The following is a 27,016-nucleotide window of genomic DNA, read 5'->3' on the forward strand; positions in this document are numbered from 1 at the left end:
TTTTTGTATTTTTAGTAGAGACAGGGTTTCACCATATTGGCCAGGCTGGTCTCGAACTCCTGGCCTCAAGTGATCTGCCCGCCTCAGCCTCCCAAAGTGTTGGGATTATAGGCGTGAGTCACTGCACCCAGCCAAGAATTAGAAGATACTTCTAAAAGATATTTTGAAAGAACCAACAGAAACTTGGAGATGATAAAACCCAAGCAGTATAAACAAAACCACCCAAGGCACATCTTAAATTGCAGAAAACTAGTGACAAATCTTAGAAGCAGTCAGAGTAAAAAAGGCATATGACATACAGGCACAAAGAAGCCAAGGATTTCTTGTCCCTTCCACCCCCAACAACAACAAAAAAAGCAAGCCAGAAGAAAATGGAACATCTTTAAGATGGTAAAAGAAAAAATACTGTCAATCTAGAACTATATCTGCAGCAATATAGCCTTTTAAAACTGAGGTGATACAAAAGCGTTTTCAGACAAAAGCTCCATGAATTATGACCAGCAGATTTGCAGTCCAGGAACTGTTACAGGATGCTCTTCAGATGAAAGGAAAATGATACCAGAGCCAAACTATAAAAGGAATGAAAAGTTCTATAAATACTTTTTTTTTGAGACAGTTTCACTCGTCACCCAGGCTGGAGTACAATGGTGAGATCTTGGCTCACCGCAACCTCTGCCCCCTGGGTTCAAGCGATTCTCCTGCCTCAGCCTCCTGAGTAGCTGGGACTACAGGCACGTGCCGCCATGCCCGGCTAAGTTGTGTATTTTTAGTAGAGATGGGGTTTCACCATGTTGGTCAGGCTGGTCTCGAACTCCTGACCTCATGATCTGCCTCCTGGAGGTGGCAATACCGTAGATGAGAGAAGGATCTAAATCTACAGGAAGATGTGCCATATTCATGGGTTGAGGACTCAATATTGTTACGATTTTTAAGTCCTTGTTATGGACTGAATTGTGGCCCCTGCCTACCAAATTCCTATGTTGAAGCCCTAACCTCCAATATGACTTTATTTGGAGAGGAGGCCTTTAAAGAGGTGAACATTAAATGGGATTCTAGGGATAGAGCCCTCATCTGATAGGACCGATGTCCTTGTAACATGAAGAGACTCCTGAGATGTGTGTGCACAGGAGGAAGTCCACCACTAGAGGACACAGTGAGAAGGGGGCCGTCTGCAAGCCAGGAGGAGAGGCCTCACCGGGAGCCAACCCTGCCAGCATCTCTAGAACCGTGAAGAAATAAATGTCCATTGTTTAAACCCCCAGTCTGTGGTCTTCTGTTATAGCAGCCAAGCAAGCTAATACCGTCCCTTTGGGGACGGTAGGTTCACTGCAGTTCCAGTGAAAATCCCAGCACACTTTTTACAGTGTTCAGCAGACATTGATTAGTTGATTCTAAAATGTACGTGGAAATGCAAAGGACCTAGAACCACTGAGACCATTTTGAAAAAGCAGAACTGGAGGACTCATACTCCCTGGTTTCAAGACTTGCCTTAAAATTGCAATAATTAAAATAATGTGGGCCGGGCGCAGTGGCTCACGCCTGTAATCCCAGCACTTTGGGAGGCTGAGACGGGCGGATCACGAGGTCAGGAGATCCAGACCATCCTGGCTAATACGATGAAACCCCGTCTCTACTAAAAATAAAAAAATTAGCCGGGCGTGGTGGGCGGGCGCCTGTAGTCCCAGCTACTCGGGAGGCTGAGGCAGGAGAATGGCATGAACCCGGGAGGCGGAGCTTGCAGCGAGTGGAGATCGCACCTCTGCACTCCAGCCTGGGCAACAGAGCGAGACTCCATCTGAAAAAAAACAAAAAAGATACTGAGGTGGTGTTAGTACAAGGATAGACCTAAAGGCCAATTTAACAGAAGACAGTGTCCAGAAATAAGCCCCAACTTACACAGCCAGGAATTTTTTTTTTTTAAAGGAGCCAGCATTATTCAACGGGATGAGAAATGTCTTTTTAACAAATGGTGTTAGAACAATAAACATATGGGATGGGTTGGGGAATCATCCTCAAGCTCTTCCTCACACAACACACACGAGTTAGAGATGTGTTACAGACTTAAACAGAAAAGCTGAAACGGAATCTTCTGGAATATATAAGAGAATATTATCGCAACCCTGGCACAGGCAGATTTTTTTTTTTTTTAGAACATAGAAAAGCATTAGCCACAAAGGAAAGAATAAATTGAACTGCACTAAAATTTAAAAAATCTGCTGATCAAATGACAGTCAATAAAGCATAAATACACATATCCCACATGGGATTCGTATGTGAGGAATTCCTACAAATCAGTAAGATAATGCAATCTAAAATGAGCAACAAATATAGAAATTACAATCAGCACATCAGGAGGTCAAAATCAGACATCAGAGAAAAGGAAAGGAAAATCACACTGAGGCCACAGTGCACACCCACCTGAATGGCTAACCTGACAACACCAAGTGTTGACAACAACGTGGGGCCACTGGAATCCTCACACTGCTGCTGGAGTGTAAAACGCTACCACCAACTTCGGATAAATCTTTGGCATTTGTGGTACAGTTAAACATATAAATACACCATGACTCAGTTCATTCTACTTCCAGATAATTACTTCCCAAAGAAATGAAAATAATGTCTGCAAGAAGACTGGCACACAAATGTTTGTAAGAGGTTTACTCATCATAGCCCCAAATAGGGAACCCAAATGTCCATCAAGAGAATGGACACGGGCCGGATGTGGTGGCTCACGCCTGTAATCCCAGCACTTTGGGAGGCCGAGGCGGGCGGATCATGAGATCAGGAGATTGAGACCATCCTGGCCAACATGGTGAAACCCCGTCTCTACTAAAAATACAAAAATTAGCTGGGCTGGGCGTGGTGGTGTGCACTTGTAATCCCAGCTACTCGGGAGGCTGAGGCAGGAGAACTGCTTGAACCCGAGGGGTGGAGATTGCAGTGAGCCAAGATTGCACCACTGCACTCCAGCCTGGTGTACATTGTGGTCTCTGCACATGGATTACTATCACTCCTACTCAGCAACACAAAGGACGCAACAGGCATGAACTTCACAAGTGACTGCAGAGTGAAACAAGCCAGACCCACCAGTGTCCACACTCCACCATCTGACGCCTATGGAGGCAAACTCCCCCTTAGGGTGACAAAAATCAGAGCAATGATTGTGCCCCGGGGTTGTGGATAACTCAGAAGGCACAAGGGGTCCCTTTCTGGGGCCGTGGGGACGTTCCACACCTGGGCTTCAGTGGTGGTCACGTGGAGGTACATTTATTAAGACTCACTGAGTAGCTTTTACTTATATGTGCATTTTGGTGCATGCATTTGTGCCTCAGCTGAGAAAGAGTACAGCGAGATAACACAACCAACAAAACATCTCACATTCAAGACTCCCAGTGCCTCTCGCTGGTGCGGATGTGGAGCAGGTGGGCGGAAGCGGGTGCAGCCGCTTCAGCAAACCGTGTCTGCCGAGTGGACACAGCAATGCCACTCCTCGGCATCTTCCCACGAAAGGATGATGTGTCCAGCAAGGTCACCTCCCAGAGTGCTCACGGCAGCTTTTCCTGGACACTGCCCGATGTCCACCAGCGTGAGAGGGGCTGGGCCGCTGTGCTGCTTCCGCCTGGAGAGCACAGGCCTTAGCCAGGCGAGACTTTGCCGTGCCAGGGCTGCCGAGTAACACTGAGCCACGGACCCACGCCATGTGGCCGGAGTGAGCCCCTCTGATGATGACTGACCAGGATATTGACTGGGCAAGGCCAGGGGCTGGGAACAGTCTGTTTGGTGGTTACATGCGTGTTACACAGAAATTCGTTATGTGAACTTAGAATGTGTGTGCTCCAGTATGTTCTACTCAAGTTAAAAAGGAAAGAACAGGACACAAGGCAAGAAAAGCCCCTGCACGTGAGGACGGTGGAGCCTGGGCGGCTCAGGAGCCCGGGAGCGGTGTGCGTGGCAGTGGGGCCACAGGGTCTGCTTCGGCCAAGGGCTGACCCGGGGATGGGCACTCCAAAGTGGGGCACGTGGGAATGTGGTGGGTTCCAGCCGGGTGCTGTGGAGGAGCCAGGGCAGCCACCATGGGGTAAGAGACGGGCTAAGGGGCACCCGGCTGGCCACAAGAGCTGGGATGGGCTGCTGGAGAGAACAGGTGTGGGCAGTGGGGGGAAGGGCCAGTGGCTATAGCCTGCAGCCTCCTCAGCCCAAGCCTAGACTCAGCCCAAACCGCAGGCTCAGGCTTGCTGGTGGCTGCAGCCTGAGCCCCCAGCCACCACAGACAACGGCCTGCGGGTTCCAGGAACCAGTGTCTGAGTCACACCCAGCTGCAAGCTGGGGCCGCAAGACACTGGAGCCATCACGCCTCAGGGCAGCGCCTGAGAGGAGGACTGTGCTCCTGGTGTGGTCTGGGCAGGAGTGGCCTCCAGCCGGCTTCTCAACTCCCTGTGGCCATGGTGCCAGAAGCTATGCACATGCCCACCGTGCTGCCCGGGCCCTAGGGAGGAGCAGGACACAATCCTCGGTGTTAGAAACGCACGGCAGCCTCGGCTCACACAGAAATGAGAAATAGAAAACCATTTTATTCGCATGGTTTACATTTACAGTTTATTAGCTAGTCAACATCAACATGCAAAAATAAGCACTAACTACAAACCTCTACAATATGGTTCTCTGTCAACTACGATGGTTCGTTTGTTTTGAAAAGTCATCAGTACTTCTCTCAACTGAACGATTAATTTCTGTAATGGATAGTATTTAGACTCTACAGTTATGGAACCATCCGGCAAGGCCTCTGCAGAAACTTGGTCCCGTGGATTTCCACGTTATACATTCTCAAAGCAGGAAGTAAGGCGGCACACGGAGGGTGTGATATCAAAACTACGCACGTAGGAACACAGCCCCACGATGTGGTATCGAAACTACGCACGTACGAACACAGTCCCGCGGACACGGCCCGCGAGGCAGGCGGGCGTCCTCGAAGCCAGCCCGACGGTGGTGGCGCCAGGCGTTTGGGCAGCAGCTCTCGAATGAAGCCGTGAGTGTCCCTTGTGGCGCGGCATCGCGGGTCACTGCAGGTCAGTCCAGTGCCACTGCCACCTTCCCCGGCCGGGCCAGGGCCAACGGGAGGTGGTGAAGGACCAGCCCGTTCTCCAAGTCTCATCGTTCACAGAAGGAAAGAAACTGAAAACACAGGGAAATCATGGACTCCTATATTTTAAACGTTCTAAAGTTTCCCTCAGTGTTTAGGTCAGTCTTTAAAGAAAAGTTTCCTTCGAAAGTTGAAAGTACTTTTCAGAAGCATCAAATGGTTGACGTGTTACAAAATCCTACCAATCAAAATGCTGTTTTCAAGTACAAACTTAGGAAACCTTATTTTCTCTCTTCCTAAGAGTATTTATCGTTGCTCACTCATCTTTGGTCGCAAGAAACAGAAACGCCGCGTCAGGCTGGAGCGCGAGGCAGGAGGAAGGCGCGGCCTCCCCGCCCACTGCAGCCCGTCCCCGAGGCGTGCGCTTGGCGACGTGGGGCCTACATGATGTACACCTTCTCGGCTTGTGAGAAGTGGAAGACTTCTTTGGTTCTCGGGCAAACGACTTTATCATCTTGACGGATAGAAAGCAGAGACTGAAAAATAAAACCGGGAATGCATTAAGGCAAGCGAATACAACATAAACAGATTTCCATGGAAAATCCCCACAACGAACCACCAGGGAATCACGCATCCTCTTAGGCAAAGTTGCTTCCCGAAGGCACACCTGCCAAAGAAATCCCGGGGCCACCCCGCCTGTCCTTCCCGCCCCTGATCCATTTCGAATGAAGCTAGGGCAGGGTGGGCAAGAGGACAACCCTATTCCAATGACAACACGTGCCGACCTGGCCCCCCTGCCCTGCCCACCCCACACAACCCTATTCCGATGGCAACACGTGCCGGCCTGGCCCCCCTGCCCTGCCCGCCCCACACAACTCTGTTCTGATGGCAACACGTGCCGGCCTGGCCCCCCGGCCCTGCCCGCCCCACACAACCCTGTTCTGATGGCAACACGTGCCAGCCTGGCCCCCCTGCCCTGCCCGCCCCACACAACTCTGTTGATGGCAACACGTGCCGGCCTGGCCCCCCGGCCCTGCCCCCCTCACATTGTAGCCGTAGACGTAGCCGTTGGGCAGCATCATGGGCGGGTTGTTCTCGTTCATCACGTCGCCGGAGATCTTGCAGACCAGGCGGGAGTTGGCACAGTGGGCCATGGGCAGGGGCTGCGCCAGCTTGTTCAGGGAGCGGCTGCACACGGGGCAGTCGGGGCTCTTGGAGCTGCCATCCTCTTTGTAGCACTGTCTGTGCATCAGGTCAAGGAAGGGTTGGGGGCCACCCAGGACAGCCAGGGTGAGCCGAGCCCCCTGTGGCCACTCTACCCCAGGCTGCATGCCGTTTTGGCTATGTGGGCACCGTGCAGACCACACGGGCTATCCTTCAAGGCAAAGGAAGTGCTGCACTTGACAGCTACACAGCCCCACCGAGGCCTGGGGGAGACAAGAAGCCCGCACCTTCCCGCCCCAGCCTCCTGCGCCAGGACCACATGCACACAGCGGCTCCGTCGCCCACCACCCTCTCCCCCGCCATGCAACCTCTCCAGGCAGGACAAGAGCCACCCAGCAGGATGTTCTGCTGGCACCTAGGAACAGGCAGTGGGCAAGCACACCAGCCCTCCCCCTCAGAGTTCCACAAAGGGGACAAGGGAGGAGGCCTGAGTCTCATTCATATCCCAGCACAGCCAGGAATCAGCGCAATCCCGAAACACTCACTGCCTTCTGGGCCTGAGTCAGGTCACACGAGAGACATTCACAGGCAGGGACAGAGTCAGTCGCAGGAGAGGGCAGAGTCAGTTGTAGGAGGACAGTCAGTCACAAGTGGTGGCAGAGTCAGCCACAGGTGGGGATGAAGTCAGTCACAGGTGAGAGCAGAGTCAGGTGCAAGAGAACAGTCAGGGCAGAGTCAGCCACAGGCGGGGACAGAGTCAGTCACAGGCTGACAGTCACAGGCAGGGGCCGATTCAGTCACAGGCAGGACAGAGTCAGTCACAGGCAGGACAGAGTCAGTCACAGACAGGGGCAGAGTCAGTCACGGGCGGGACGGAGTGAGTCACAGGCAGGGACAGAGTCAGTCGCTGGCTGGGAGAGTCAGTCACAGGCAGGGACAGTCAGGCACAGGTGAGACAGTCACAGGCAAGGACAGTCAGTCACAGGCGGGGCAGCGTCAGTCACAGGCGGGGACAGACTCAGTCGCAGGCGTGGGCAGAGTCAGTCACAGGCAGGAGTGGAGTCAGTCACAAGCTGGGAGAGTCAGTCACAGGCGGGACAGTCAGTCACAGGCGAGGACAGAGTCACAGGCAGGATGGAGTCAGTTGCAGGTAGGGACAGACTCAGTCGCAGGCAGGGGCAGAGTCTGTCACAGGCAGGAAGAAGTCAGTTGCAGGTGGGACAGAGTCAGTTACAGGAAGGAATCAGTCAAAGGCGGGACAGAGTCAGTCACAGGCAGGGCCACAGCGAGTCGCAGGTGGGGGCAGAGTCAGTCGCAGGGGGGAGCAGAGTGAGTCACAGGCGGGAAGAAGTCAGTTGCAGGTGGGACACAGTCACAGGAAGGAATGAGTCACAGGCAGGGCAGAGTCAGTCACAGGTGGGGACAGAGTCAGCCGCAGGCAGGAGCAGTGAGCCACAGGCAGGAACTGAGTGAGTCGCAGGTGGGACAGAGTCACAGGCAGACAGAGTCGGTCACAGGCGGCACAGTCAGCCACAGGTGGGACAGAATCAGTCACAGGCGGGGGCCAAGTCAGTCACAGGCAAGGTTCTTGGTAATCACATGGGGAAACTATTCTGAACGGTAATCTCCTCCCAGCCGCCAGAACACATCAGAGTCAGGCTTTTAGATCAAAGCTCGGTGCCCATGGCGGCATCTGAGATGATGAGAGAGAGGAAGGGTGCCACCTCCCAGAGCGAAGGCTGTGCGACGCATCCAAGGCCCCTCAACACGGCCCCACCCCGACCATCCAGACACTGTGCAGGGGCAGCACGCAGAAGCCCGGGTCTGTCTGTGGTGGGAGGACAAGGGTGGCAAGGTGCAGGGTCAGTGTGTTAAAATGTGACCAAAGACGCGAACCCCAGGCCAAGCCGCACCGCGCACAGGGGGCAGGATACGGTGTCTTGATGGCTGAGAGGCCAGCCTGCAGGGTGAGGGTGAACACAGAGTTGTTTCCCAGCTGGTGTAGTCGGTAGTTGTCGTACCGGAACTGCTGGATCAGCATCCGCCACCGTGCAGGGTCCAGGAGGTCCTAGAAGATAGAGGGCAGAGGGTGCTGGGGTTGCTCCCAGGGAAGCTCCTGGGACAGCTTAAAAATGTGGGCCATGGTGGGGCAGGTGCCATCAGCCCACAGCCATCCCCCAATGACCCACACATTCTGCACTAAGGGTCAGCACAAAGCATAACTCCCTCAAGTGTTGACTAAAACACACAGTGGGATGAGTGCTGACTTAACGCTGATTTCAACGCGCTATAGGGCCAGTGCTGACTTAACTCTCTGATTGCAACATGATGTGGGACAAGTGCTGACTTAACTCTGATTTCAACACACCGCGGGATGAGTGCTGACTTAACTCTGATTTCAACATGCTGCGGGATGAGTGCTGACTTAACTCTGACTTCAACATGCTGTGGGATGAGTGCTGACTTAACTCTGACTTCAACATGCTGTGCGATGAGTGCTGACTTAACTCTCCGACTTCAACATGCTGCAGGATGAGTGCTGACTTAACTCTGATTTCAACACGCTGCAGGGCCAGTGCTGACTTAACTCTGCGATTTGAACACACCGTGGGGCCAGTGCTAACTCTGGTTTCAGCACACTGTAGGGCCAGTGCTGACTTAACTCTGTGATTTCAACAAGCTGTGGGGCCGGCGCTGACTTAACTCTGCTGCGCACTGTGACAAAAATGGACTCACAGAGTTGGAAGGACAGCTCAGTGCAGAGAGCACCTCAGAGCATTAGGTGTAAAAACTCTTACTTCAGAGAAATCATGTATAAAACGGAAAATAGCCCGTCCATGTTAGGTTAAAGCATCACAGAACAGAAAATTAAACCTCATTAATGTCTGTCCCTAAATAACCTCAGGTTTAGACTTGGAGAGACAGCATGTGTGAGCACGGGAGAGAAAAACCTTTACATCAACCCAGAAAGGCCGCTCAGCCTCTAGCTTGGGGGCAGACGGCCACACCTGGAGGGAGGGGAGGTGGTCATCAGGGGACGTCACCCGTCAGTCTCCATAAGCTTCTCAGTCTCAGTTTAGGGTAAATGCCACACTTAAATCCAACATTTTGAAAGGCTGCTTTTCATCTCATTTTTGTCGAAAACTCAAAGTCTACAACAGAGGAAGCCCACAGTCCAGAAGGTCCTCACTGAGAAGGAACAGCTCCTGGCACCCTCACTCCCCAGGAACGGCTGCCTCTGGTCCTCTGGCGGCTTCCGTCATTCTCTGAACAAAATGCTTCCTCCTGTTTCCTGCCTGACCCATGGCAACGGGGCCCATGTTCTTGCCATGAGACACGGTTTTGCCCCCTGAATCTGGCAACTGATGAGCCTTGGGGCTAGAACTGCCTGCCTCCCTCTTTACCGTACTGCAGGGCTGCGTCCGGCGAGAGGTGCACGCTCCACCTGGCCTAGGCCTCAAGTCTCAGCGCCCTGTATGTGTCAGCCTTTCTTGCATTTCTAACAAAATCCTCTCTAGAGCAAGCGAGAGAAACAAGGTGCCAACTCACAATCTGGGAAGCTTAGACTCCACCCCTGAAGGTCCTCTTGACCTAATGATGGTTTATTATGAGATGTCCCAAACGCCCGAGATCCAGGAGAATTCAGGCTGAGAAAGCTTCCGGCAGCTTTCAGAAGGCAGCAAGTCTAGGTCTGCCCAGGGTTTGCAGTCCCTACAGGGTGGTGGGTGGGGGCTGCTGGGAAACACCCCCGCCTCTGACAGAGACCGGCGCCAGCTCAAAGAGCAAACTGTCGACTCCAGGAGGTTCCATCCGCTTCCCCCTTTTCCAGGAACTGAAACTGTTCCCAGCGTGACGAGCACAGCGGTGGGCATGGGGGTGGGCACGGGGTGGGTGCAGGGGTGGGCACACAGGCAGGGGGGTGGGTACACGGGCACGGGGGTGGGTGCAGGGGTGGGCACACGGGCACAGGGGTGGGCATGGGGTGGGCACAGGGGTGAGTGCAGGAACACACAGTGGGCACGGGAGTGGGTGCAGGGGTGGGCACACAGTGGGCACAGAGGTGGGTGCAGGGGTGGGCACACGGTGGGGGCAGGGTGGGTGCAGGGGTGGGCACGGGTGCAAAACAGAGCCACTCACCCGGGAGCAGCTGGCTGCTGGGTTGGGGCCAGGTCTGAGCACAGGGTGCTGGTTAGTGATGGCAGAACCCCCACCCCTACCCCAGTGACCACGGAGACTTGGAGGCTCCAATATTTACAGGTAAAATACAAGGCGTCAGCAAGAGGACCACGGAAACCACAGAAGATGGTGCAGCCTAACATCTGACTCGGGCTGCAGAGAAAGGAGCACCAGGGAAACGGGCAAGGAAGCTGCGCCCTGGCTGAATACACCAGGCTTAAAAGCTTCCTGAACCTTTCTCATGCAACTTGTTTTTTTGGAGACAGGGTCCTGCTCTGTCACCCAGGCTGGAGTGCAGTGGCACAATCTCGGCTCACTGCAGCCTCAACCTTCTGGGCTCAAGTGATCCTCCCACCTCAGCCTCCTGGGTAGCTGGACTATAGGCAGGCGCTACCATGCCCGGCTAATTTACAAAAAATTTTTTTTGTAGAGATGGGGTCTCACTATGTTGCTCAGGCTGGTCTCAAACTCCTGGGCTCAAGCAATCCTCCCACCTCAGCCTCCCAAAGTGCTGGGATTCCAGGGGTGAGCCACCACACACAGCCCTGATTCAAAATTATTTTTTTTTTTTTTTTTTTGAGACGGAGTCTCTCTCTGTCGCCCAGGCTGGAGTGCAGTGGCCGGATCTCAGCTCACTGCAAGCTCCGCCTCCCGGGTTTATGCCATTCTCCTGCCTCAGCCTCCCAAGTAGCTGGGACTACAGGTGCCCGCCACCGCGCCCGGCTAGTTTTTTGTATTTTTTAGTAGAGACAGGGTTTCATCGTGTTAGCCAGGATGGTCTCGATCTCCTGACCTCATGATCCGCCCGTCTCGGCCTCCCAAAGTGCTGGGATTACAGGCTTGAGCCACCGCGCCCGGCTCAAAATTCTTATGAGCAAAATGGGAATCAAACAAGAAAAGCCTGTCTTGGCAGGCTGGACAGGCTGTGTGGCTGGGACAGGGCCCTCACGTCCCGTCCCATGTATGGAAGCAGTTACAGACCAGAGACACACCCTGGATCCCCACCCCATCACGACACCGACCCCGGGGACGCAGGCCCTACCTTGTACGGGGAGATGTGCGTGTCGGGCGGGAAGGCCAGCATGCCCATGGCCTGGCGCACCTCGTCCAGCTGGCTCCCTTCTGCTTGGCTGAAGTGCTTTCTCGCGTGTCTAAAAAACAACATTTTGGCACATTTAAGTTTGCATTTTTATTTTAATTCTTAGAGACAGGGTCTTACTCTGTCACCCAGGCTGGAGTGCAGTGGCACAGTCACAGCTCGCTGTAGCCTCGAACTCCCGGGCTCAGGTGATCCTCCCAAGAAGCTGAGACCGCAGATGTGCGGCACCACGCCCAGCTAATGTAAAAAACGTCTTATTAGAGACAGTCTTGCTGTGTTGCCCAGGCTGGTCTCCAACTCCTGGGCTCAAGCCATCTTCCTGCCCCAGCCTCCCAAAGTGCTGGGATTATAGGCATGACCCACTGTACCCGGCCTGCATTCGTAAGTTGAAAAATCTGAGCTAACAGCGTTTATGTCAGAGTCTAGGTACAAAGTAATCGCCTCACTCCAAGCTGACCTGCTGGGTGGGGCTGGGATGGCAGGAGGTGCAGCTCACCTGAGGCTGGAGAAGCAGCTACCAGACACTCCTTCCTCCAGGGACAGGGCACCCAAGCCACACACACAACCCACAGAAAACACCAGAACTGCAAATGGCACCTGCCCCTGAGGCCTCTCCAAAGCGATTCTGGTTTACAAGGAACCCAAACCTTAAGGACTCCCACTGCCCCTGGATGCTTGCCTCCGTGGCCCCCGTGCCCCCAGTGGACCAAGAACGTGTGGTCTTCTCGACTGCAGTCCTTGCTGTTCGGCAGTGATGCCCAGCACAAGCTTCCAAAGAACAGCCTCCCTCAGCCCACAGGCTGGACTCCCTGCAGATCTGGCCCAGCCCTCTCAGCCCTGAGCCTGCCACACACCACATGCAGCCACGATCTTTCCTGAGCCAACTCTGCGGGATGCACACAGGCCCGCTCCAGGCCAGAACCCCATTCCAGTCTGCGGCTGGACAACCAAGAAACCAAAGCAGAACACAACAGGTCCCTTTTGAGCTGATCAGAGGGCACCTGCTCACCCCAAGGGCCCCCATTCTCATGCCCCCACCCCACACACACACAGGATCACCATCCCTCTGGCTGTCCTGAGGACCTGCACCCCCATGTCCCGACCCTCACATGGGTGCACCCCACGTCCTCAGCCCTCAGGGCCCCTCCCCCAAAGCGACCCCAATGCACAGAACCAGGGGCCTCAAGTCCCACGTGTGAGTCAGCCCTGTGCTGTCCAGAACAAGGCATGTACCCAGGAACACGGGGCTGAGGAGGTGCCGGGTGCTCACGGTGGCCTCAGAGAAGAGGCAGTGACTGGCAGAGACTGGAGTTAGTGCAGGAGGTGCCCCCGCAGCCCCTTGATGGATGGCACGGTGACCATGTGGTGGAGGCACCACCAGGGGAGCCTGGGGCAGCAGGGAGTGTGGGGTGCCCAGGCTTGGGACCCAGCCTGGGGAGTCCACACGGCTGACCCCGCAGGACATATGCAGGGACTGGGAGTCAGGGGTGAGTCCACACGGCCGACCCCGCAGGGTGTGTGTAGAGGGGCTGGGGACGGCCATCCGAGATTCCAGTGCCCGTGCATCCCCCTCGTGGAGTATGTCGGGGGGCGTGTCTGAGTCCAGGAGGAGCCCCGCCCAACCCCCTCATTCCATCTCTGGAGACAAGTCACCCTCCGTCCTACGCCAAGACGTGCCCAGAACACAGCCCACCAGGGCTGTTTCATTCAACGGGCATCTCACCTCCTCCCAGAGCTGCTGAAGAGGGAATTTAATCTCTGTGGTTGACATCTATGAGATCTCATTTGCGTGACCTGGTTTACGCGTCTTATCTCACTATCAATCAAACCCCAGACGGACATCGTCCGCCTGACAAGCTGCCTCGCCTCGCACCCCAGGTCCCTGATCCGCAAATCCTGACCCCAAGACAGAAACAGAAAACCTAACAGTGGCGGCTGGCTCTTCTGGGATCGTGTGATGTCAGCATTTGGCCCCAACACACAGAGAACCGCAGCCCAGATATGGGGTCCTCAGAGCAGATCTGGGGAGAACAGCATGGTGTGTATCCACAGGAAACAGGGGAAACAAAACTGTGACTTTTAACAGACTAAATGCAGCCAACATAAGAAACACCAAGACATCAATTTTTCTTTGAAAATATAAACACACGGGCCAGGCACGGTGGCTCACGCCTGTAATCCCAGCACTTAGGGAGGCCAAGGTGGGCAGATCGCGATGTCAGGAGTTCGAAATCAGCCTGGTCAACACGGTGAAACCCTGTCTCTACTAAAAATACAAAAATTAGCCGGGTGTGGTGGCCTGTGCCTGTAATCCCAGCTACTCGGGAGGGGGAGGCAGGAGACTCACTTGAACCCGGGAGGTGAAGGTTGCGATGAGCTGGGATTGTGCCAGGCAACAGAGCAAAACTCCATCTCAAAAAAAAAAAAAAAAAAACACACACACACAGAAAAAACACCCAGAAGACAAAATTCCTAAACTGTGCCTGGCCAGGCTGAGGCGTGGGTGTGCGACAGACGGCACGGAGCCGCTGACACAAAGCCCCTGAAGTGCAGGCCAGGTCCCAGCCGCCTGGGGTCAGGGATTCACTTACTCATTTACTAAAAATTAAAAACGTTAAAAATTAATCACTAGCAGCTGTACTTTCGCATTTGGCAAACCCACAAATGCCCCAGGCAGGGCGAAGCTGCAGCCACCCCAGCCAATGAGGCCCCCTGCCCGGCCCAGCACGCTGGCTCCACAGACAAAACCCACCTCGCCTGCCCCAGTGGACCCAGAGGCTGGGCTGCTGGCCTCAAGCCCTGTAGATGGTGCCCCACGCCCCAGCTCCGTGTGGACCATGGGTTCAGTGGTGGACGGGAAGCTCCTGCGGGCTGGGACCCTGGCAGCAGGTGAAAGAGCCCCGCCTGGAACCCTCAGCAGACGCGTGGCCAGGCTTCTCCGCCTTCCCTCTTGTCCAGCCTCAGTGACACATACCACCCTCTGCACTCCCAGCCAGACACCTGCACTCCCTCACCCCACAAAGGTCCTGCCGACGCCCCACCTGCCACCCCAGCCCAGCTCCCGTGTGCCTTGTGGGTGCCTCCAGGGCCACACTGAGCTGAGGCCAGACTTCCCAGACCAGGCCCTGGCACCTGGAGACCCACTCCCAAGACGGCCCCAGCAGAGGACGTAGCTCACACCGCGCCTGCCCCCGAGCACTGGGGTGTTGTGTGCCACACCTGCCCCACTGGGTGCGGAGGCTTCAGGGCAGCACACGTCTGCGTGGGGGAGGAAGGACACGCACTTCCTGGGACCTGCCTGTTCCTCTGCAGCAGACGAGGCCGCAGAGGGCACAGCGCTGAGCTCGGCTCCAGACATTATGAGGCGCACGCCCTGCGAGTCTCCAGGGCAGATTCTACCCAGAGTGGGGGGAACACAGGCAAACAAACCCTACCCAGAGTGGGGAGAACACCGGCAAATAGACCTTCTACGCGGAGCAGGGGTAACACAGGCAAACAGACCCTTCGCGGAGCCAGCTGCCACCCAGATGAAGACACCTGTGACAGGAGGGGGTGCAGGGAGGGACTCCAGGATGGACATGTTTTGTTCTCAGACTCCTGGGCTGACAGTGGCCGGGGCCCTCAAGGAGAGGGAGGCTGACTCGGGATGGAAGCACGCTGCGGCCGGACAGAGGCCAGCGACACAGGCACCGAAGCTGCACGGAGGAGGCCAGAGCAGAGCAGGAGCTCCTCCTCCTGACAGGACGCCCCTGGCCCTGTCCCCGGAACGCTCACACGCCGCTCTCCATTGGGCTGGGTCCTGAGACCCCCGCTTTAGCCCTCTCAGGCACAGAAGGGCAGTGAGCTCCCCTGCCACAGGGCCTGGCTCACTTGTGCATGAAGACGAGGCCTGATCTGCCACCATGCATCCAGGTTGGCATCAGGAGCCAGAGCAGGACCCCGGGCCTCTCCAGGGCCCACACAGGGGCAGGGACTCGCCGCAGTTCTGCCGTGCGTCGTGGGGACCACCCTCAGCACCTCATCACGAGACGCCCACTTCTCCAAATCAGCCCTCTGTGGAACACTTGGCCACCCAGCCCACTACAGGTGGATATGGAGTCGCGGCCGGGTTTCTGTGGGCATGGACAGGCGGCCCCTCCTGGCCAACACACACCTGCTGGGCACTCGCCCAGGAGCTTTGGGCGAGTAACTCAAGCGTCTCAAGCGTCACCGCGAGGCTTGGCTGCTCAGGAACCTCCACAGAAGTCAGTGAGATGACCCAGCACTCAAGGAGCAGCCCTGCCCTAAGACGGGGTGAGCACAACTGGCCGACACCGCCCAGGCCAGGCACCCACTGCTGCCTGACGATGCCCGCTCTGGAGAGCCAGTGGGAAGCCAGCGGACAGCCTCTCGCTTTGCAGACGCCGTGCACCCTAACTGGGCTGAGCCACAGTGACAGCCAGCATCCCCTCCTCAGGCCTGACTGCCAGGGCACCGCTGGCCTCAGCCCACTGCACAGCACCCTTGCATTGGAGACAGGCCAGGGAACCCAGAAGTGCCCTTGCCACACGCTGTCAACAGTCCCCAATGACCCTGAGGGACATTCCCAAGCTCAGGGCACTTGGAGCTACCTGAGGACCACACGTCAGAGACACGCCCAAACTACGGAGGCTGGCAGCACCTTCCTGCATGGAAGGGGGCTACCGGGAGTCGCGTGTTTTATGCGCATGGTCGGGACGTCAAAGCTGGTTCCCCTGGCAGCTATGGGGGTCTGGGTGCCCACCTGGGGCCACACTTTGGTGGGGGCCCTGTCAGGCTCCAGACCTCACTCCCCAAGTCCCACTCAGGAACAGTGGAAGAAGCAGCCACCTGAGCAAGGCAGGGGTCAGACTCAAGACCCAGGGGACGTCCCAGGACCCAGACCATGACGGGGAGGGCTGGCAGGGGCCGCAGCCGAACATCCTGCCCTCCCTCGATTTGCCGCACGACCGCGATGCCTACCTCACGGCGTCCAGTCTCTTATTCTGCCGGATGAGTTCAATGAACTCCTGGATTCTGAGGCTGAACTCCAGGCAGCTCTGAAGGCAAAGACAAGACGAGGCTTAGACAGCACATCCCACAGAGCCCGGGTGCCCGGGTGCCGCACCCACACGTCCACCAGCAGACCCCACAACCAAAGCTCTGAAACCCTCTCTCACAGGCACCGGGAAGGCAGGGCTGAGGCTGAAGCTGCCACTTCAACCTGCAGCTGACTTTCCAGGGAGCACGGGTTCTGAACGTGAGTCCCGCCCCTGCCCCTGCTCCTGCAGCTGCGGTGGGTGTGCAGCCACCCAGCATTTCAACTCGAAGGCTGGGGCACTCAGGGTGCTCCCGGGAGCGCAGGCCTGGGAGACGCTGGGAGGGCAGAGCAGCAGGTGCGGCCACAGGACCAAAGGCACCAACCCTTCTGCAAGGACAAAGCAGTTCCTGGGTCCTGCCCTGATGCCACTGCTTCCTCCTTTACACCCCCACCGGGCCTCTGGGCCCATCTGTCCCGAGTGTAGACTGGGGCTGTTCTGGGAGAACGTGAGCAAGTCCTGTCCTGAGGCACTGATGCCCAGGGCGGGGAGGAGACAGTGACCACACATGGGGGTGCTGGGTGGTGCCTCACAGGAGCAAGAGGCAGAGAAGCAAGCTTGGAGCAGGCAGGACCCAGGGTGGCAGGGCAGGGAGCACCTGTGCCGAGGTTATGGACGGGGGACCGCACAGACACCGGGTGAGAACACGGCTGGCAGAAGCCAGGGCCAGCGCCGAGGCCCCAGGCAGGTGGCACAGGGAACGGAGGCCTGGCCCAGGGGACACTGAGGTCCTGGGTGGCTGCGAGGCCAAGGGGCGGCTCCCGTGAAGGGAGCGTGCTTCCAGGATGTGTGGAAGACGGAGAGAGGCCGGGTCGGGGCTGCTGGCTGACAGCAGCATGCCTGAGGCGGGGGCTGGGGGTGAAGCTCCCGCAGGACCAAGTCCCACACGTGTCTGCCTACGAGTCTCTCACGTGCAGCTAAGGGAAACCCACGGAAGCCCAACCCTCACTCTGAAATCTCAGCAACCTCAGTCCAATGTGGGCCGAGACTTGTGGCTGGGGTGGGAGCAGCAGCAACATTGACCAAAGTCATCCAAGACGAGACGCGGATTCTACAGAAGGGCCATGTCCGTCTAAACCGTAAGATCTTCCGTGTGGTTTCAGGACATTCTTGGGGCTTCACCCCGCAAACAGGATATAGGTGGGGGCACCACGGAGCAAGTCTTGGGCTGAGGCCACATTTGTCACTCTGAGTTCACGTGGTCTGGATCTCAGAATGGCATGAACAGAAACTCTACGTGGCAAATGAACCCACCCCGGATCACTGTATTTAAGTCGAAGCTCATCACTTCCATTTCCCCGAGCTTTTCCCACTGAGCTTTCTGAGGGGCCACCTGTGCTCCAGCCCACCCTGCCTGCCAGCCTTGCTGCTCCAACACACAGAGCACCCACAGCAGTGGCTCCGCGTGGGTGTGGGGAGGGGCTGCCCAGACCCCCGGGGGGCCAGCCAAGGCGTCGAGAGCCACCTGCCTTCCAGGGTGGGGCTCAGAGGGGCTCAGGTCCCTGCCCTGCTGCCCCTGCCCTGTGCCCTCGGCCCCTCACCGCCCTGTGTCCCTAGACAGACAGGTCAACAGGTTGTACGCAGAACTCACAGGTTTGCTCCAAACTGGGGCAGGAGGACTGTCTCTGACCCCAGCAGTGGCACAGGCTCTGGGTGGCGAGTGCCAGGCTTGGTATAAACCAGCCCAGAGGCACAAGGTCACTGCAGGGTCCCCAGTCCCCACCCCACTAATCAGTAGACAGACTTTGGTCAGCACTCTACTCCCTTCAGAGCCAGCCCGGCCGGAGAGCAAGGGGAGGGCCAGCGGGAAAAGACAGAGGCTCCCCACCAGGGCCCCACCTGCCTCCCAGGGGCCGCCTGATGGCTGCCGTGTCTAGAGCAGGTGAGTGCTGGGGCTCTGTCTAAAGGCAGGAAGCAGCTGCCGAGGGGGTGCTCTAGAAGAGCAGGACTCTGCGCCCACTCTAGGTTACCGCTTCACACAGTGGACACCTCAAACCTGCTTTTCAATGACACCTTCTGCTCTAGTAGGTTACTTTCAATTGGTCCACTAACACGTAAGTGTGTCTATGTCATGAAACTTAGCTATTCAGACCCAAATCTAAAACACCGAGTCTACACTGTCCCATACGGCATGGAGCACCAAGGCTGTGCCCACCCTGAGACAGGCGCCCACACTGATGGCTCTGTGTGGCTTTCGCACAGACGTGCGGCACACAAATCACTGCTTCACGGGCTTCAGGGCCACTCGCCCACCCAGGCCTGTGAAACCCATTTCCCAGCCAGGTCAAACTTGGGCCTCAAGTTTCTTTTCCCATCGAGGCTCTCATGGCTGGTCCGAGGGACCCATGAGGGCACCGTCTGGCTCCTCCCTGTCTCCCCACATGCTCCCTGGCGTGCGTGCACATGTGAGCAGACCGCACAGACAGCCATGTACCCCACCTGGCTCAGTTGCATCTCATACCGGGCATGTTCTCGCGTCATTTGGAGTCTTCAGGGCTCATTTCTGGACAGCATCCAAACATGGATTCAGGCCCCATCCAGTCTCAATTTCATCCAACACCAGGCACGCTCATCCAATCTCAACTCATCCAACACCAGGCACGCTCATCCGCCAGGCATCCAATCTCAATTTCACCCAACACCAGACACACTCATCTGCCAGGCATCCAATCTCAACTCATCCAACACCAGTCTCAACTTTATCCAACACCAGGCATACTCATCCCCTAGGCACGCATTCAGGGCCCCAAGTCCTGGCCCTGCCTGTCCCCATAGCAGCTTCAGACAGGTCGTGTGCCTGCAGCAAGCCCCCAATACCCTCCAGCAACACTGTCTGGTAGGTAACTAGGGCTTGCAGAAAATATTCTGGCAGCACCAAGAACCTATCTTCCCTCTGACGTCCACGTGAAACGGCCCCGGCAGAGTTCCCACCGTGAGGCGTGTGCCAGCTCTCTGGGAGGGAATGTGGGGCTGGCACCGTGTGCTGGGGCCGTGGGTTACGTACCAATTCTGGCTTTCCTTTCAGGGTTTCCACACCAACATCCTCACTCTCTTAAGGGGAGCCATGGCCGCTCCGCTTTTTCACCCCGTCTTTGCTTCATGCTTGTTTTGGTGGCTCTGAGTGGCAGTGTGTCACTCCTGGCTGGTAACTGTGTGCACCCTGCCAAACTCAGCCAGGGTGGGGTTAAAGCAGCGCTCAGTTTAGAAAACAGAAGAGTTTTGCCAATGGAGGCAGAGGTGTTAATATAAAATATTTCTGCAAGCCCCTAGGGTGACAATGCCTTTTAATAAGCAGGTTTAAATTCTGTCGTTTAACAGTCCATTTTTTAAGCCTCTTTTGGTCTCTAGAAAAGTGGGTACTTGGCTGGGCACAGTGGCTCACGCCTGTAATCCCAGCACTTTGGGAGGTTGAGGCAGGCGGATCACAAGGTCAGGAGATTGAGACCATCCTGGCCAACGTGGGGAAATCCCATGTCTACTACAAATACAAGAATTGGCTGGGCAAGGTGGCGCGTGCCTGTAATCCCAGCTACTCAGGAGGCCGAGGCAAGACAATCGCTTAAAGACGGAGGCAGACATTGCAGTGAGCCAAGATCGCGCCACTGCACTCCAGCCTGGCGACAAAGCAAGATTCCGTCTCAAAAAAAAAGAAAAAAAGAAAAGTGGGTATTCATTAACAGTATCACAGCCCAGAGCGCTGCAGCCTCGCAGATGGAGAATAGCTTTCCAACCAGCTTTTCCGTGTCTATAACTGACTGCAGGGAGCCCACGGAGCAGCCCCCATGGAGCAGGACTGATGTGTCTCCAGGTTCCAAGTCCAGCAGCCCCAAACATGCTATGTGCACGTGGTCAGCCTCCCGTAACTGATCCCTCTGAGCCTCATGCCAGGTGTATGCAAACTGCAATGCCAAATGAGGTGCACTTTTCTGGATTTTAGCCTAAAAGTGTAACACAACCACCAAAAAAACTCCCAAACCCAACCCCCACCTTACAAACCAAAACCAAACTACTGTGAACCACCAGGCGAGGGGGTGCTGGCTGCAGGGCGGGTGGCGCGGCCTCGGCCCCGACCCACCCCACCCCAACCTGGGAGTCTGTGCACCTTCATCTTCCGCAGCCGGGACTTGTTGTCATGGCACCAGGCCAGGCAGGTGGCCGTCTCACGCCTCTCCAGGGACTCTTCCACCTCTTTGGCCGTCAGGAACATCTCAATATTCACTAGGTCCTTAGAAGAAGGAAGCAGCTCCTGGTCAGAATGTGCTGGCTCAAGGGCCCCACGCCACCCTCCCGCACCCCAGCCTCCACAAGGCCGGGCCCAGCACCAGCCCCCACTCAAGATGCATCTCCAGTCCACACCGTGAGTCAGCACTCACGGACTACTCGGGGCTGCTCTGAGATCTGAGAAACAGAATAGCCCCCAAGGACCAAAAGGTCAGACGCTCACGTGGACAGCAGCCACGGCCAGGCAAGGGAGCCAGGCTGGCCTCGCCTGTCCCATGGAGAGGAGCTGCAGAGACACACACACAGGCGGGGCCAGGCCACGTACCAGGTGGGGCCAGGACACGTGCCAGGCGGCCTCATCTCCACTCCCCACAGCCCCCCAGCACATCTATAGCCCCTCCCTGGGTAGCCCCCTCATTTCAAAATCAACAGTAAGTGAATAACAACATGCTAAATAATACATAAACACATTATGGCTAGTATCACGATAGTTACAACCAATGATTTACACATTAAAAAAAAAGAAACCCAAAGTAACCCAGGCTTAGCATCGAGGCTCTGCGAGTGGCCAGGCAAAGGGGGTGGGTACTCAGTGCCCAGCAGTGGAACCCATGGTCACCGGCTGAGGCAGGACAGCAGCCAGCCCGGGACTCCACCAGGCACCGCAAGGCTGGGGGTGAGCACTCACGTGGTCCTCAGCAGCAACGACTCCTGACTTTCCCCAGTGGGACCAAAGGCAGCACCTCCGCCTGCACACGGCCCAAGACCCAACGGCCTAGGGTGAGGCCACAGATCACCCCCTGGGTCCCACAGCCCCATGTCTGGACACCGGCCTCACAGTGGGTCCCACAGCCCCATGTCTGGACACCAGCCTCACAGACGCGCGGTTTTCTTGGATGATTTCCTGTTTCTGAAACCCCTCACAGCGTTGTTTTCTTGCATCTTTTCTTTGATGATTTCTCCTTTCTGAAACCCCTCCATCATGTTTTCTTGCATGTTTGCTTTGATGATTTCTCTTTGCTGAAGCCCCTTCATGCAGGCGAATGTTGGGTCTCCCACAAAGTCTTGCTTTGTTTTGCAACTTAAAAAAATTTTTTTTTTTTGGTGACGGGGTCTCGCTCTCTCGTCCAGACTGGATGGAATGCCATAGTGAGATCATGGATCACTGTTGCCTCAAGTTCCTGGGCTCAAGTGATCATGCCACCTCAGCCTCCTGAGTAGCTGCGACTGTAGGCACACACTATCACGCCCAGTTAATTTTTTATTTTTATAGAAATAGGGTCTTGCCACATTGCCCAGGCTGGTCTTGAACTCCTGGGCTCAAGTGATCCTGCCACCCTGGTCTCCCAACGGCCTTGTTTTGTAGTTTTGCTCTAAATTTCAGGAGGTGGCTCCTGGTCTGTCTCCTGCCTCATGTCCCATCCGCACAGCCTCAGGATCTGAACCCAGCTGGATCTCTCTCACTGAGGGTTTCTCCAATGTCCAGGTCTGGTTGTGAGTCACAGGAAAGATGTGAGGCCAGCTGGCAGCAGGCTTGTATATCAACTGAAACTGGAAACCGTCTAAGTGAACTGGTTTTCTGTCTCACACAAAATGCTCACGCTGACTTTTGTTTTGAAACAGGGTGTTGTCCTGTTGCCCAGGCTGGAGTGCAGTGGTGAGATCTTGGCTCACTGCAGCCTCCACCTCCTGGGCTCAAGTGATCCTCGCACTGCAGCCTCCAGAGTAGCTGGGATCCCAGGTGCCCGCCACCACTCCCAGCTGATTTGAAAAAAATTTTGTAGAGAAGGGTTCTCACTTTGTTGCCCAGGCTGGTCTCAAACTCCTGGGCTCAAGGCAGCCTGGTGCTCTCTTGGGCGGCCTTCCCTCGGTGGCAGCCTTCCTGTCCTGTTCCTGGGCGGCCTTCCCTGGGTGGCAGTTTCCTGTCCTGTCTCATCTGGGACCTTCCTCCAATCCAGAGCATGAGGGTATTTTCCTAAGTTTGTTATGTCTCCAATTTTGGTGCACAGGAATTTTGGTGCACAGGTATGAAACCAGGGGTCCCGTGTGGGAATTCCATGGCACCCCCTACAGAAAGTCCAGGTCTGACCATTGTAGCAGGAGTTTACATTTCCACAGCCTAGCAGTTCCCCCTCGGCCACAGCAGCACCTTCCCCAGGGCCTCCTAGTGCTGTGGTTGCCTGTGGTCAAAAGCGATTCCTCAGCTCAACGCCCTTCGGAGCATCTCAGTAGGAATAACTCCTTCCCCGCAACCCGGTCCTCGTGGGCTCCACACATGCCCGCCTTCTTCCATACAGCAGCTCCAGGCCCTCTTTGGGACAGACACACTCAGGGAGCCCCAACACCTGGAGTCTAGCCTGTCTCATCCTGCTGAGATCTACTCCAGCTGGCCTTAGAATCATCAGCCCTCCCACATCCACCCTGCTCTACGCACCTCTGTGGAACACGCAGCCCGTGCCCACCACAGGACCCCTGCTTTCACCTCACGCCTCTCTCCCCCAGCACAGCACAAGTTCCCTGGAGCCAGGGGCACCCACAGCTTATGCTTCAGCAGGCACCACCAGATGTGCTTGGCCACACCCCGTACGTTCCAAGGACACTGTGCTGGACGTTTAGGAGAGGAGAGCCAGGTTACCTGTGAACACACTGAGGGGCCGCCCCAGGCAGCCAGGACATGTGGGCAGCACGGAGTGAGGGCCTGTGCATTGGGGGAAGCCAGGCACACGGGGCCAGGGAGGCAGGTGGGTGGGACAGGCATGTGGGACAGGGGCACCGGAGCTGACATGTGCTGGCCCCACTGTCAGTCACGTGAGCCTTGGCAGGTGCAGGTGAGAATGCCCTTCCCTGGCACCCAGGTGGAGGAAACATGGCACCAGATGGGGGCCACAGGAGCCCAGTAGGCAGCGCGGCAGAGGCAACACAGACGACCTCGTCCAGCGACAAGAATGCTGGGTGCACACTGGAGCAGCTGCAGGTCATGATCTGGAGACCTCAGCCACTTGACAAGACTGCAGGGCAGCCAGGGGCACCAGCCCTGGCCACCGCAGAGGACCAGTGCACTTTGCCATCTGGCAGATCCACTCACGGCACAGCTGTGACACGTCACATTCACGTTTGTGAACCGAGACGCCACACCCCAGGGGTGCCGAGAGCGACAGCATTGTGCAGGTCTGGGCAGGTGAGTGCCTCCAGGACACGAGGACTCACTCGCTCACCCTGCCCACTGGGCAGCTGCTCGCCACTCCCCTCCGGGAGGACAGGATGGACACTGCACACACACGAGCAGGGAGGCCATGCAGCAGTGGGGAGAAGGCACAGATGGGAGGGTGCCGCTCCACCCAGGGCAGCATCTGAGAGAAGCTGAACCAGGCTCGGGACAAATGCCGAGGACAGGAGCCAGTGAAGGGGGGCCAGGTGGGTCTCTGGGTGAGTCCAGAATGTGGGGCCTGTGGGTGAGTCCAGAGCGTGGGGCCAGGTGGGTCTGCAGGTGATTCTGGAGTGTGGGGGCCGGGGTGGACCTGCAGGCGAGTCCAGAGTGTGGGGCCGGGTGGGCCTGCAGGCAAGTCCAGAGTGTGGGGCCGGACAGGTCTGCAGCTGAGTCCAGAGTGTGGGGGCCGGGATGGACGTGCAGGTGAGTCTGGAGTGTGGGGGCCGGGGTGGACCTGTAGGTGAGTCTGGAGTGTGGGGGCCGGGGTGGACGTGCAGGTGAGTCTGGAGTGTGGGGGCCGGGGTGGACCTGCAGGTGAGTCTGGAGTGTGAGGCCTGCGGATGAGTCTGGAGTGTGGGGCCGGTGGGCCTGGGGGTGAGTCTGGAGTGCTGCAGGGCAGGGGAGCTGGGCAGGAGTGGGATGGGAGTGTGGGGGAGGCTGTGAGCCGGCAGGGCCTGCAGATGGCCACATGGGGGCGTGAGTGTGGCCCCACGGGTACCTGAGGCCTTGGACTGCAAAATGTGAGGTCGCCTCCAAGGCTGGGAAGGGAGCCTTGGGTGGGGTTGAATGTGGCCAGGGCTGAGGTCCATCATGCCCCAGGTGGGAGCCACACACATGTGGGTGGGATTTGAGCCGTGGAAAGAGAAGACCCCTAGTTAGGCAGAAGCAGGGAGGTGGGCTGAGGAGCCGTGGCAGGGAGTGGCATGGGAGGGAGCCCTGTGGGGCCAGGTGCATGGTCGGGCACGGGGAGGCTGGGCTCGGGGCAAGCCATGGGGCACGCTCCTCTCGCACAAATGCTGCCTGAGAGGTTCTCAAGCGTTGTCATCTTAGTCAAATGGAACACGGATGCCACCTTAACCTGAGTCAGGTGAGGCCGTGCACCCACAGCGGGATCTGGACAGGGGCAACGGCGACGGGCCCAAGTGCTGGTCTAGGAGACTCCAACTGCTATGGGCCCTCACGGCGGTGGACAAATGCCCAATGGCGGAGGGGCTGCCCCAGTTAACCTGGCCCAAAGGTGCAGAAGACTCTATCAAGGCAGCCGAGGGCAGAGGGCAGCACCGTCCGGTGTCTGCTCAGCTGTACCTGTGGAGGGCAAGGGTGCCACATGTTTCTACAGCCAAACAGGGTGCCGCAGAAAACATGGAAAATGCACTCCGCCTGAGATAAAGGCAAAGCCCTCACAAGGCAGCAACGGAGCATGTGCCAGTGCGAAACCCAGGGTGCAGGTATCAGGCGGGAAAATCCTAAGCAGGATGTGTGGAGATGCCACAGGGAAATGAGAAGAACCTGGAGAGCCACTTAGACACTGACTTTCTGCCTTCAGAAGGCGAAGCCCCCGCTGCGTTTCCACAAAGGGTCAGGGCCTCTCAGCTAGGGAGGAGGCCCCCACCACAGCGCAGACACACACGGGGCCGGGGAGAAACACGCACACAGGGGAGGGGGACACGCACACGGGGGGAGGGGGACACGCACCCACGGGGGTGGGGACATGCACATGGGGGTAAGGGGGACACACACGGGGGAGGGGAACACACGCACACGGGCACCCACCTCGATGCCGCTCTGCCGCGCCAGCTTGACGGCCGTGTTGTAGTAGCCGCAGCGCAGCAGGTGCTCCACCATCATGCGGTCCATGCGCTTCCTCTTCCACACGCTGGCCGCCGCGGGCTGGTCACTGCTGTGCTCTTTGAGGTGCTCGATCCGGCGCTTGCACAGCTTGGCGCTCTCGTCCTCGGCCTGGATGGACTCCACCGCCTGAGCCACACACAACAGAGACCCGGTCAGGACAGGGACGCCCTGCAGCCCTGCGCCACGGGAGGCCAGGCTGCCCCAACCCACAACACTCACAAGGAGAAAAGCGGGGATCGCGGGACAGGGAAAAACCACGCTCTACCGAGTCCGCCAGGCAGCTGTGCCTGGCCCAAGAGCCGCAGACGGAGGCAGTGAAAAATCCACCACCTGGATCTGCAGCTTCTCTCTGTTAGTTCTGGCTTTATATTAACGTACCCTGAAGCCATGTTGCCAGATGCATGCAACTTTAAATTTGCTATGCCTTTCTGGTTAAACTGTTTATCGTTACAAGGTGACTTTAACAAATCTTTCCCAATGCTTTTTTTCTTAAAGTCAATTTTGTTAAAAATGAATAGAGCTAGATAGAAACGTTCCAGGCCTGCGCTGCCCAACACAGCAGCCACCAGCCCACGTGGCTGCCACACACTGAAGGGCAGTGGTGCAACCGAGGAACTGAATTCTTCATTACAGTTTAACAGCACGCACGGCAACAGACTACTGGACAGATCCAGGACTCGGGCTGGCTTCTTTCAGCACATTCTACGAATCTTGGCTTCCAACTGCTGTGCAGAAATCAGCTGTCCTGCTGTCTGTTGCCCCTTTGGAAGTGATCTTTTGCCTAAGCTTAGTTGATTTTCAAATATCTCTCTGTCTGTTTTCTTCGATTCCACCACGCCGGTTTATTTTCACTTACCCTGTGTAGGATTCTGACCTGGCGGTACTCATCAGTTCTGAAGCCTTGCTCACTCTCCCGGCGCCACCTCTGTCCCCGCCCACTCGTGGCTCTGGTGAAACACACTGCAGGTTTCTGCTCTATTCTGTGCTTTCCAGCCACTCTGATTTTTCCATCTCTGTGTTCCATTCTAGATCATTACTTCAGACCCAACCTCCAGTTCACTAATTCCGTCTTTAGCTTTGTTTGTTTGTTTGTTTGTTTTTGAGACGGAGTCTCGCTCTGT

The 27,016-nt window shown here is 56.6% G+C and overlaps 1 protein-coding gene across 6 annotated transcripts in view; it reads right to left on the reverse strand.

The window, feature by feature from the left end:
- Positions 1 to 4,551: 4,551 nt before the first annotated feature.
- Positions 4,552 to 27,016, reverse strand: part of MAEA (macrophage erythroblast attacher) — a 28,058-nt gene continuing 5,593 nt past the window's right edge. For 3 of the 6 annotated variants that reach the window (XM_011936782.1, XM_011936783.1, XM_011936784.1), the window contains exons 3-9: positions 25,818 to 26,021; positions 20,718 to 20,840; positions 16,500 to 16,576; positions 11,463 to 11,571; positions 8,179 to 8,312; positions 6,127 to 6,322; positions 4,552 to 5,616 (exon numbers count right to left, since the gene is read on the reverse strand). In XM_011936782.1, coding sequence (XP_011792172.1) covers positions 5,521 to 5,616; positions 6,127 to 6,322; positions 8,179 to 8,312; positions 11,463 to 11,571; positions 16,500 to 16,576; positions 20,718 to 20,840; positions 25,818 to 26,021 — 939 coding nt within the window. In that variant the 3' untranslated portion in view covers positions 4,552 to 5,520. The remainder of the gene's footprint in view (positions 5,617 to 6,126; positions 6,323 to 8,178; positions 8,313 to 11,462; positions 11,572 to 16,499; positions 16,577 to 20,717; positions 20,841 to 25,817; positions 26,022 to 27,016) is intronic. The other 3 variants (XM_011936785.1, XM_011936786.1, XM_011936787.1) reach the window with 3 other exon arrangements.

The sequence above is a fragment of the Colobus angolensis genome, unplaced genomic scaffold (genome assembly GCF_000951035.1).
Source record: "Colobus angolensis palliatus isolate OR3802 unplaced genomic scaffold, Cang.pa_1.0 Scaffold157, whole genome shotgun sequence".
NCBI lineage: Eukaryota > Metazoa > Chordata > Mammalia > Primates > Cercopithecidae > Colobus > Colobus angolensis.